This window comes from Felis catus, chromosome C1, assembly GCF_018350175.1.
Source record: "Felis catus isolate Fca126 chromosome C1, F.catus_Fca126_mat1.0, whole genome shotgun sequence".
NCBI lineage: Eukaryota > Metazoa > Chordata > Mammalia > Carnivora > Felidae > Felis > Felis catus.
The window spans coordinates 183050508-183062782 of record NC_058375.1 but is presented as its reverse complement, the minus strand read 5'-3'; the positions used below and the strand labels follow the sequence as shown (position 1 = coordinate 183062782).

The 12275-nt window shown below is 33.9% G+C and overlaps 1 protein-coding gene across 2 annotated transcripts in view; it reads left to right on the top strand.

Moving 5' to 3' along the window:
* PGAP1 (post-GPI attachment to proteins inositol deacylase 1) overlaps positions 1–12275 on the top strand; it is an 84800-nt gene that overhangs the window by 41070 nt on the left and 31455 nt on the right. For both annotated transcript variants that reach the window (XM_011285444.3, XM_045034198.1), the window contains 4 exons: positions 1330–1413; positions 5316–5362; positions 5748–5799; positions 10425–10502. In XM_011285444.3, coding sequence (XP_011283746.2) covers positions 1330–1413; positions 5316–5362; positions 5748–5799; positions 10425–10502 — 261 coding nt within the window. The remainder of the gene's footprint in view (positions 1–1329; positions 1414–5315; positions 5363–5747; positions 5800–10424; positions 10503–12275) is intronic.

Genomic DNA, 12275 nt, shown 5'->3' with positions numbered 1-12275 from the left:
GCGCCCCTAAAGACTCTTTTAAAAAGATAACTATATATCATTTTCCCACATTAAAACAATTTAATGAAAATTCCTTAATAATATCTAGTTAGTGTTCAGTTATCCACTTTTATCATAGTTGTCAAATTTTTTGTTTCTCAGTTTGTTTAAATGAGAGTACAAGTGTCCACATATTGTCATTTGTTGATATGTCTCTTATTCCTCTTTTAACCTCTCATACTTCCTCTACCCCATTCTTTCCTTGCAGCTTATTTGTTGAAAAAACAAGTCATTCGTCCTCTGGAGTTTCACAGTCTTGATTTTGCTGATTGCATTCCCTTATATGCATTCCCTTATATTCCCCATTGCATGCCATTTATATATTCCTTTGTCTACTCTTCTGGTGACTTAGTTTGTGGATCAGATTCAGTTGCTTGATCAGAGTCAGCTTTTGTTTTGGCTACTCTTTTTTTTTGTGATGTTAGCAGCTATTGATGAAGAATGCCTAGAGTCATTAATTCATTTAGGGGGATGCAAAAATGGTGGCACTCTAATTTGATTACTTTTTCTTTATTAAGTAGAGCACTGTATTGGGAAATTTCTCATCTAAATTTATCAGAAGTGGAACATAATCACAAAAGGAAAAAATTAAAATTGCCTGTATCTTTGGGTCTTATATTTCTGGTTTTCAGAATAGCTAGTTGGCTCACAAGCCTCCTCCATCAGTAATCATAAATGGTTTGGGGGACTTTTTCTTCTAGTATTATTATGAACTCATACTTCAAACATGTTTGCACTTCCATCTAAACTATTAAAGTCGTTCTGTCTTTGACCAGTGGAAGGCATTTCAAGTTAGGCTTCTGAATCTTTTTGATAAAGCTTTTCTTTAGTTGTCTTTGATAGTTTATTCCCTATCTAGTATGAGAAGATAGTTGAGCTCATTTTGCACATTTCCTGGCGCATACTTTGAATCAGCTTTTTCTCTAAGGAGCTGTTAATATTATTTGGTGTCTAAAAACCATAATTTGGGCACTAGAGATGTTTATGGCTAGTGGGTTAGCATTTCTAGGCCTTTTCAGTAGACAGAGTTAAGAAATGTATTTTATCTTGATCATAAGGCCAAAACCTCAACCCAAACAATATTTCCAGGACAAATTCGGGACTACAGGGTACTTGATACCCCTGTCTTATATCTGTCTTACATCTTCCCACTCCTAGAATGTTGGTTCTTAACAATACCAAGAATGATAAAACTAGAATAATTACTCATTGCTTTATCTGGATATTTGAATGATGAATTTATCTACTCTCTTAATAGTTTTATTATGTTTTCCCTTTTTTGTTTTTTAGGAATCTGATAAGATATATTTTACGTTTCCTCTTGCAAATCATAGAAAAATCTACACTCATGTATATTGTCAGAGCACCATGCTGGTAAGATGATTGGCACATTTTATGTAAATTTAAAAGGTTAGGTTTTTAAAGATTTGACTAATATCTAATAGATATCCTCTAGCTATGAGCTATTAATCAAATCTAGTAAGTTGAAAAATATTTGTCTGGAACGGAGTTTTGATTAAAAAATATTAATCATTGTTCCTTTGATAATTTACTATGAAATTATACTCTTGGTTCTAGTTTAGGTCTTTCACATTGTTTTTCTGCCTTACTTTCACTGTATTTAGGATGAAGGAATTCAGTTCAATCTCCTTTAATTTTAAAATTCACAGATATATTTAAGCAAAACTGTTCTGTATGAAGTAAATACTGTTTTCCATTGGCTACCACACTAAAATTCCAGGTTTTTTTATACCAAACATTTTCTAAAATAATAACTTTGTTACAGTGTTACCTAGACAAAGAGTTAACAAAATGATTATTTTTCTTATTTCTTTTTAATGAGTACCTACTATGTTAGACATTGTAAAAAATATGTTAAATGCTATAACATGCCTTTGTTATATTAGGAATATTTAAGTAATAATTTATCAGCATACTTTCGGGAACTTGTTTCCCAATTTGGGTTCTTTTCCCTCTTTTTTTGAAAAAAGTTTTTTTTTTTTCATTTCCCAGGATTCTTCACTTTGTCTATGCATTTTTCATAATTTATTTCCTCTTCTCCCTTTTGTTGGATTGTTTGTATTTTTTAGAACTAGAATCTCATGTGTCACTTTCTTGGTAAATACTGCCATTTGATATTTTGTAAAATCTTTAGAAAAGATTATAGGCAAGCATTGTGGGCTAGATGCTAATGAAAACTAATTTTAGTGGGATGACCAGAGTTTTGTGTCTCTCACAGAGACTAGCATCTCTTAGCCTAAAATCTGTATGGGCAGTTTATCTTAGGAGAATCTAGCCCTTAGACTGCCTGTCTTAAAATATCCAAACTCACTTAATACTAAATTCCAAATTACAGTTTTAGTATTATATTGAGAAAAATCCTTGCCAAAGTTCAAATTATCCATTTGACTTATTGGAGGATTTCTTTTCTGTAATTAAGGTCCATGGGTATTAATTAGGATAAAGTCATGTAGTGAATTTTTAAAATATTTTCAATTTGTATTGTTTTCTTTCAATCATATAAAAGTAGAATATGATAATGAAATCTCACATAATCATCACATAGCTATAACAACACTGCCATTCTTGTTTATACTTTCCTCAGTTTTTTTTTGACTGAACCATGTTTAAAGCAAATTCTAGGCATTTTATCATTTCATCGTTAAATACTTCAATATGTTTTTCTAACAGATAAGAATTGTGCATGTTACTGTAATACCATTATTTCATCCAATAAAATTAATTATTAATGCCTTAATATCATGTGATACCCAGTCCATGTTGAATTTTCCTCTCATTCAATTAATTCTACATTGGTTTATTTGAATCAGAATCTAAAAAGTACACATGTTGCATTTGATTCATGGATCCTAAGTCTCTTTTATAACAGCCCCTCTTTACTCCCCCCACCCCCGCCATTTATTTAAGAAAGTGGGTTATATGTTCTACAGAATTCCCATAATCTGGGTTTAGCTGATTGTATTCTTTTTTTTTTAAGTTTATTTATTTATTTTGAGAGAGCCAAGTGGGTGTGGGGCAGAGAGAGAGGGAAAGAGAGAGACTCTACCCACCCCCCCCCAACTAAAGGGCTCAGTCTCCAGAACCATGAGATCATGAGCTGAAATCAAGAATCTGACACTCAACCGACTAAGCCACCCAGGTACCCCTAGCTGACTGTAATCTTATGGTATCATTTTTTTTTCAACGTGTATTTATTTTTGAGAGAGAGAGCGTGAGCATGGTAGAGAGAGGGAGACAGAGGATCCAAAGCAGGCTGTGGGTGAGAACTTTGATTTTTGATTAATTATCATTTTTTGTGGCAAGAATGTTTTATAAGTAGAACTGTGTACTTATTAGAAGATCTATAATATCTGGTTGTCCCACTTTAGTGACCTAAAGACTTATCAGTGGACTAGGGTGGTATCAGCATGATATATCTTTTATAAAGTTCCTAATCAATTTTTTACCTAACAGTTTTAGCAGCCATTGAGAGCATTGTTTTTTACTGTAGATGTGTTTCTTTTTAGATCTATAAATTTTATGATCAAGTAGCATTTTCTGTATACCTTAGGAATTAGTTGGCATTTTTTGAGTGACTTTTTCTAAGATTTTTAATATAATTTTTATAATTAGTTGAGTTAGGGATGCTTACTAGATGACCTGAAATTGTTCTTTTGACACCTTATAGATTATATCAACATGGTGTTTTAGGATGGGCTTGAATAATACTTTTTCAATTTGTTAATAAATAAGTCAGAATTCACTATACACTGAAGTGTAAATAGTGTGGAATATTAGCAACTTTCATATTAAGGGTTATCTTAGGATAGGCTCCCTGCAAAAACCCATTACAAAAGTGGGTTGGATCTTTAGAGCTTGCTGGACTTTTCTTGTCTAAGCTATGCAGATTTTTTTTTTTTTTTTTTTTTTTGGCTTTTTAATATTACGTTATTCTGGGAAACACAGGCACCTGATACAGAAGTTCGGTAAGTATTTTGCCTGCAGTGGAGAGCAGACAAATACCACATTGTTTTTTGTTTCCTTTCAGCTTTCTTTTCTGTATTCTTGGAAAATGTCTTGAAATTGTATTTAAGCCCCATGAGGGCAGAGATGGTGTCTGTCTCATTTATCATTTTCCTTGGAGGCTTAGCATGATTCCATGGTTCTAGAATGGACTTTGTAAATACTGGTTGAATGAAGGGATTAATTTCTTTTTCATTGTCCTCTCTGTTTACTAAAGCAAATTTTATGTAGCTATCTGAGCAGTGTTTTTTATCCTCTTACACCTTGGTGTAGGATTTCAGTAGTTGGATTGCATCACATCTTGGAACATTGCTCTTACTACTTCCTTTGGTCTTTTAGTCCTACTGCTTTTAAACTACTGAAGATAAATAACGTAATATTGTTAAACTATCACTACCATCTCTGCAGCATTCCCCTGCTACCCGGAAAAAGTAATAACTAGCTTTTGTTTTGAGCCCTTGCAGTTTTGCTTCAACCCAAACACATTCTCAATTACATAGAAGTTTTGCATGATAATCAAATAAGTACCCAACAATAAACTAACAAGCTATACTTAGAATAATTGCTATTTTTAATTACTTGGCTCTGGATTTTTTTTTTTTTTTCTATTTTTATAAAAGTCCACCTCCACCTCAGGGTGCCTGGGTGACTCAGTCGGTTGAGCATCCGACTTCGGCTCAGATCATGATCTCACAGCTCGTGAGTTCAAGCCCCGTGTTGGGCTCTGTGCTGACAGCTTAGAGCCTGGAGCCTGCTTCGGATTCTGTCTCCGTCTCTCTCTGTCTCTATCCCACTTGCATTCTGTCACTGTCTCTCTCAAAAATAAATAAACATTAAAAAAAATTAAAAAAAAAAAGTCCACCTCTAGGGGATCATTCTTCTGTTTTTACTTAAAATGTAGGTTACTTACTATGTAACTAATTAAAGTATGGACGTTTCTGAACTCTGGAAGTGTTGGTTCAAAAATTAGAATTACTTAGGCAATATGCTGTTCAGAGGTCACTCTTTCTCTTACCGCTGTTCTAGGTTATTTGCTTACCTATCTATGTTGACATCAGACGTCTTTGCCTACCCTTGACCTATATTATATGACTTTTGACAACTGCTTGGAAATGTTTCTCAATAACAAGTTGCTATTTTATGTTTCCATTGTGCCTACTAACCCTATAACATAACAGTAAAATGTTAAAGCTGACTATTTTATATAATTATTTTCTATAATATTTTATGTGCTTTGTGTTATTAATCAACAGGATACAAATAGTTGGATATTTGGCTGCATAAACAGCACTTCTATGTGGTAAGTCTTTTGAACCTTGATTGTTCATTTTTCTCAATATAAATAATACAAATCACACCGCACTTTTTAGAATAGCTTCATACATTATTAAACTCATTTTGCTGCTATACTAAATTGTAGTATTGATTTTAAAATAAAAAAGAAGGGAAATTAACACCAATAATATTTGCAAACATTGAAATAGTTAGTTGCTAGGAAAAACATTTTTTTTTTGTACCCTAAAGTCTTTATAGATAAGAGTATATTGGATTAGATTTACTGGACTTAACTTCATTAGAACTTTCACTGATAGGTCTGTAGCTGGTTTCTTTATCCTCTGAAGCTTATTTATAAATTATAGTATTTTAATATATTTGTTCTTTATATTTTCATATTCATTTCAAAGCCGGCAAGGGATTGATTTATCATGGAAAGCTGAACTGCTGCCAACAATTAAGGTAAATTATGGCTTTAGAATTTTAATATCCAGTGGAAAAAAATACTAAAAAGACTTGCGTCTATAGGCATTTTAGAGTATGGTCTTCCATGAATTCATCTAAGTATTAAGTAAACTTGAGATTTGCTAACATAAATTTTAGAAATATTTTCTCTGGTAATATATTTAATGGAGAATAACATGAATTTTTTTTTTTTTTTTTTTTTTTTTTTTTACTTTCAGAGGTAAAAACTGTAAGTTAACACTTTTCTAAATAAAATTTAGGGATGCCTGGGTTGCTCAGTCGGTTAAGCGTCTGGGTTAAGCATCTGACTTCGGCTTAGGTCATGATCTCACGGTTTGTGGGTTTTAGCCCCTCGCCTGGCTCTGTGCTGACAGCTCAGAGCCTGGAGCCTGCTTCAGATTCTGTGTCTGCCCCTCCCCCACTTGCACTCTGTCTCTCTCTCTCTCTCTCTCTCTCTCTCTCTCTCTCTCTCTCTCTCTCTCTCTCTCCCCCCCCCCCCAAAAATAAATAATAAAAAAAATTTAATAAAATTAAATCTGTATATTATAGCATCATACCAAGAGCTAGATAAATTTTTAAAATTGAATTTGAGAGTATGTTTGGAATGGTCTATCTTAAAATAGAAGCTGAGTAGTAGTTTGAGTTTTGGAGAGGACTTACAGTAGGGAAGTGAGCATCTTAAAGAGGTGCAAAGTAATTTTCCAGATCAACTTCAACATCACTTTGTGGTAAAGCACTTGGATAACTCTACTTTATCTAGTACTCCATGGGATTTATTTAATTGTTAGTGATTTCCTTAACTCTGACAGGTCAGCAAGTCTTTTTACAAAAGGTTAATATTGTTGGGAAAATAAAATTTGATGAAAATATCCATTGTAATTTCCAAATTGTATTTATTATAACCCATAATATTATATCAGGATTGGTAATTTTTAGTCTTCAAGTAAATTTATACTTTAAAAATGTATTTTCAGGGGCGCCTGGGTGGCTCAGTCTGTTAAACTTCTGACTTTGGCTCAGGTCATGATCTCACAATTCTTGGGTCCCAACCCCACGTCAGGCCCTGTGCTGACAGCTCAGAACCTAGAGCCTGCTTTGGATTCTGTGTTTCCCTCTCTGTCTGTCCCTCCCCTCCTTGAGCTCTCTGTCAAAAATAAACATCAAAAAAAAAATTTTTTTTAATGTATTTTCATAATGAATCCTAGCCTCATAAACTTGAAAGTGAAGCCATCTGGGGCACCTGCGTGGTTCATTTGGTTAGGCTTCTGATTCTTGATTTCAGCTCACATCATGGTCTCATGGTTCTTGAGTTCAAGCCTGACAACAGGCTCTGGGCTGATGGTGTGGAGGCTGCTTGGAATTTCTCTCCTTCCCTCTCTGCCCTTCCTCTGCTCTCGCTCTCTCTCTCTCTCTCTCTCTCTCTCTCAAAATAAATAAATAAATTTTAAAAAATAATAAATAAATTTTAAAAAAGAAAGTGAAGCCATCTGGTTTTCCCAGTCATCTCCTACTCCAGTTTAGTTAGTTAATTTGTGTTCATGAATGTTTATATTTTTATGTATAGTCAACTTTACTAACAGAGAGGAATGACAGAATGAATAATTGCTAGTTACTTCGCACTTGACTTTGAAATGGTTGCAATTTTTTCTGTCACCTTGGTCATCCTTACTTTGTGCATATTCAGTCATGTGGCTTTGTATTTAAGAGACAAGTATTATAGGAAAGTGATTACATTCACATGAACATTTTTAATGTCTCTCACGGATTCTACTGTAATGTAGGCAGGAGCAAAACAAACAAAAGTATTAGGGTATAACTCATAATCATTCATACATCTTTCCTTGAATTTCCAATTTGGATATCCTAACCAATCTGTTATTTAAGAGTTCGGAGGAAATAAATGATTAAAATCTGATAGAGGAGCACCTGGGTAACTCAGTTAAGCGTCTGACTCTTGATTTTTGGCTCAGGTCATGATTTCACAGTTCATGACTTCAAGCCCACTGTCACTGCAGAGCCTGCTTGGGATTCTCTCTCTCCACGCCTGCCCCACTCATGGCTCTCTCTCTAAGTAAACTTAAAAAAAAGAAAACCCTGATAGGATATTACTTTGCTCCTATTTTTAAAAAGTTAGTTCTTAAATAAAAATATCCTTATAATATATGTTTGATCTCAAAGATTAAACAATGTATTCATCTAGTTCTGGACCCCTATGTGTTTCTTCTAAATGTAAGAAATAGCTGGTTGAACAGCAGGAGAACAAGCTATTCCAGCTGCTTTTTATAGTGAATGCTGAAAGAGGTTGTCAGACAATGTTAAAAGCCTACTGAAATTTAGAAGGGGGAAAATGGAAGAAGGAAGTTTAGAAAACAAGGATTATAATATTCTTCAATCTTTGGTGTTCTCATCTGAAGAGGATTATAATTATTAAACATAAATTTTTCCATTTTCATGAAAATCAAAATTATATATGTGTTAGCCATTTGTAAAAAGAACACAAAATTATTTTGTCATCAAGTTGAAGGGAAAAGATTAATAAGATTTTGTGGATTTTATTTATATCATCTCAATGAAAGCAATGTTAGGTTCATAGAATCATACCACTTTTAGCATTGCTGCTGACTGAACTGTAATAAATAGAAGAGTCCAGCATAGCACTTGTAAATTCAGTTTTTAAATGCCAATCCCATGGAATTTTTCTTCCATGGGTACAATGAAGAAGTTTCTTCAGAACACAACACAGCAGGCCAAGAATTTGGTAAGCCAAAATGGATTTATTGTTGAAAACAAACACAAAAATTAACTTTCTAAAGATACCTACCTTATATGAGAAAACTATCTTGTCACCATTTTGCCTTAGTCATACTTTAGCATCATAGCCTTGCTCTGCAAACAGCAGCAGAACTTAGAGGGTTTCTGACATAAAAACCTGGAGCCCAACGTGGGACTTGAACTCTTGACCCTGAGATCAAGACCTGAGCTGAGATCAGGAATTGGACACTTCACTGACTAAGCTGCCCAGGCTCCCCAAAACTTGGTGTTTGATTTCCAGTGTGTATTGTCCCATCATTAAGGGCATTTTAAAATCCCTTAAAACACTGAAAAATTTCCAAACTTCATATTAATCTTATTTGTCAATATAACAATTGCATGAATTATTATTTGTTCATACCTACTAACATTATAACTATATGAGAATTTTATAAGGAAATTTTTTGGCACTGTTACCTTTTCAGAGTATTCTGATCCTAAAAATAATTCTTGAGAAAAAAATTATTCTTGCAAATAAATAACAAAAGCTATTTGGATAACTACACAAAGTAACCATGGTTCTTTCTAATTAATCTTTCATAATTAATCTACCATTTGTCTGGGTAGTCTCAATTGCCTGTCACTGTGATTTTTGAGACCTCTTTAAGGCCTTTGCATTTACAGTAGAATGTATTAAGTCTTGTTGAGACTGCCAAGTAGAGGGAAGCCTAGGAGTTTAAAAACACTCACAGGTGAATCTGCTCAGGTTGTTAGAGGGCCACTCGTTAACAGTTCTGTAGCTTCAGCACCTTTGTTCAACTTGTCCACATATGTGCTTCTGAAAAACACTGGAGAAAGTTAACTGTCTGCAGAAATTTCTTAATGCATACAAATTGTTACCACATATAACTACTTCCATCCCCACTCCTACTTCCAGGAAAAAAAAATTGGATTTAAAAACTATATTTGGGGGCACCTGGGTGGCTCAGTTGATCAAGCGTCCAACTCTTGATTTTTGTTCATGATCTCATGGTTCATAGGATTGAGCTCCCCAGTGATCTCTGCACTGACAGCGTGGAGCCTGCTTGAGATTCTCTCTTCTTTTCTCTCTGCTCCTCTCCTGCTCGTGATCTCTCTCAAAATAAATACACTTAAAAAAAAAAAATCCCTGTATATGGTGGCTTCGTTTTTCATTAAATCGACCAGTCTCCTATCTAATCATTCCTCAAAATATGGACTAAAGGATCTGGTCTTAATTTTGAAAATAGAGATGTTTATTTGATAAGGTACATTATTAGTCGTATTGTGTCTTCATGTCATTTGCTGAATAATTTCCAGGAGGTGATGTTTATATACATCGTTAGATGGCAAGTCTTTACTGCTTGGGCTAGATCAAAATCATTTGAGGTTAAGTTGCAACTCTTCCATTATTTTTAGTATTCATTTATTCATTCATCGAATGCTCTTTGTCATATACCACCAAAATAAATGTAGAAATCAAATTATGTTATAAAAAAACAATTGGACAAGTTATAAAAGATACCATATCTGGAAATAATTATGTAAAACCACTAAATTTAGTATTAAGTGTCATTTGTTTTACAAGAAGGGATATAGTTCAAAGAATATTTTTGGTAGTCTGTACTTAAAAAAAATTATCAGGAATTTGACTTCAGCAGGATTATTAACCTGAAAATGTAAATATGGGAATTTTACGAAGTCCTAAATGTGAAGTTTGAAATCAGTTTCTTTAATAACATAATAATAAGAAATTAGTGTTTGTAATTTATCTTTTAACATGCTTTAAGCTCTGTGTACCATCAGAAATCAGCTGTTTATATTGTGGGGGGTTTTTTTGTTTTTTTTTTTAGTCTCTGACATTAAGACTTCAAGACTATCCTTCTTTGTCTCATCTTGTGGTTTATGTACCATCTATTCATGGAAGTAAGGTAACAAATGGATTAAGGTTATTATCAGAATGTTTTACGGATACTCATGCTAAATATTTAAGTTATTTTTTGATGACTTCATTAGTATAATGCTTATCTAAAACAGTGGCTAGTTCAGTGATCCACCTAAGACTGTTAAATCATAGGATCATCTATTCTAACATGAACTAAGTAGAATAAACCTAAGTCTCTGTGTTCAAAGTGGGAACTTAATTTGTATATTATTCTTTCAAAATCTATTCATTATTGAGTACCCTTTTATGTTAAGACTCTACCAGGAATTATAGGAGGCCCACAAATCAATCTTATTCTCAAAAAGCTACGTACTGTTGGGTAGGGGAGAGAAACATTTGGAAGCAGAGGGAAGAGTGAGATACCCAAAAATATGATACAAATCAGAATATAGTAAATAAATAAGTATAAGAAGGGGAGCTATCTCTGAATGATGGAATGAAGAAACGCTTTATTATGAAGTGATATTTAAAATTGCCTTGGGGTGCCTGGGTGTCTCAGTCAGTTGACCATCCGACTCTTGATTTTGTCTCAGATCGTGGGATCGAGCACTGCCTTAGGCTCTGGGCTGAATATGGAGCCTGCTTGGGATTTTCTTTCTCTCTCTTCCTCTGCACCTCTCCCCTGCTTGCGTGCGCTCGCTTGCTCTCTCTCTCTCTCCCCCTCAAATAAATAAAAATGTAAAAAAGATTTTTAAATAATAAAGTAAAATGCCTTAAAGGATAGTTAAGATTTTTATGGGTAGAATGAACATTGTAGACCTGTGCTATCCAATATGGGTGTTATGAGCACATGTGGCTATTTAATTCAAAAACAAAACTAAATAAAATAAAAAATTAATTTCCTTGGTTGTACTAGCCACATTCCAGGTGCTCAATAGTAACATCATTGCAGAAAGTTATAATGAACAGCACTGCTGGGTCAAAGAAATAGATCCAAGTATGCAAGTGTGGAAGTGTAGGATATGTTTGGAAAACAATAAGTAAACAGTAATTTTAAAAAGATGGCCACCATGGGTAGAATAGTGGTGGAAGAAAAGTCTGGGAAAGTAGTCCATGGCCATATTATGGAGGACTTTGATTGGAAGATTCGGGACTTTATAGAATTCACGAGTTAGTAGACAGATGAAAGATTTTCAGAAATGGAATCAGCCGTTTTGGAAGATGAATCTATAGTGTGCATGGATTAGAAACAGACAAGATACTTCATAAGGGGTTATGAGGACTTGCAATATGGAAGTGGGAATAGAAATACTCCCACTTGGTAGAGATGGTGATTTTTAAGAGAAGTTGGGGGGGGGGGGAGAAGCAAGAAAATGGAGGTAAAAGACCCTCTGTTCCCCTTTCCATATTTCACCCAACAAATTTATCCTTCAAAATCTAGCTTAAGTGTCCCCAGTTTTCCATTTCATGACTCCTTTAGGCAACCTCTTGCTTCCATGACACTTTAACTTTGAGGGATTTATTACACTGAATTATAATTTATGTCTCTATTCCCACCACCATATTGTGAATTCTTTGAGACTAAGACCAGATAGATTTTATTCTACTCAGCATCCTCAACCTTTAGCAACTCACTACCATATAAATGCTCAAAAAATGTTTTTTGAATGAGAAAATTGTAGAAATTTGAGGCCAAAATCATTAGGAAAATTTTAAAGATAAAGGAAAAAGGGAATGTAGTCAGAGATTAACTCAAAGACTGAATCTAGAAGTACCTTATAATAGATTGATTGTTTTGTTTTGCTTAGCTCAAGTGAGA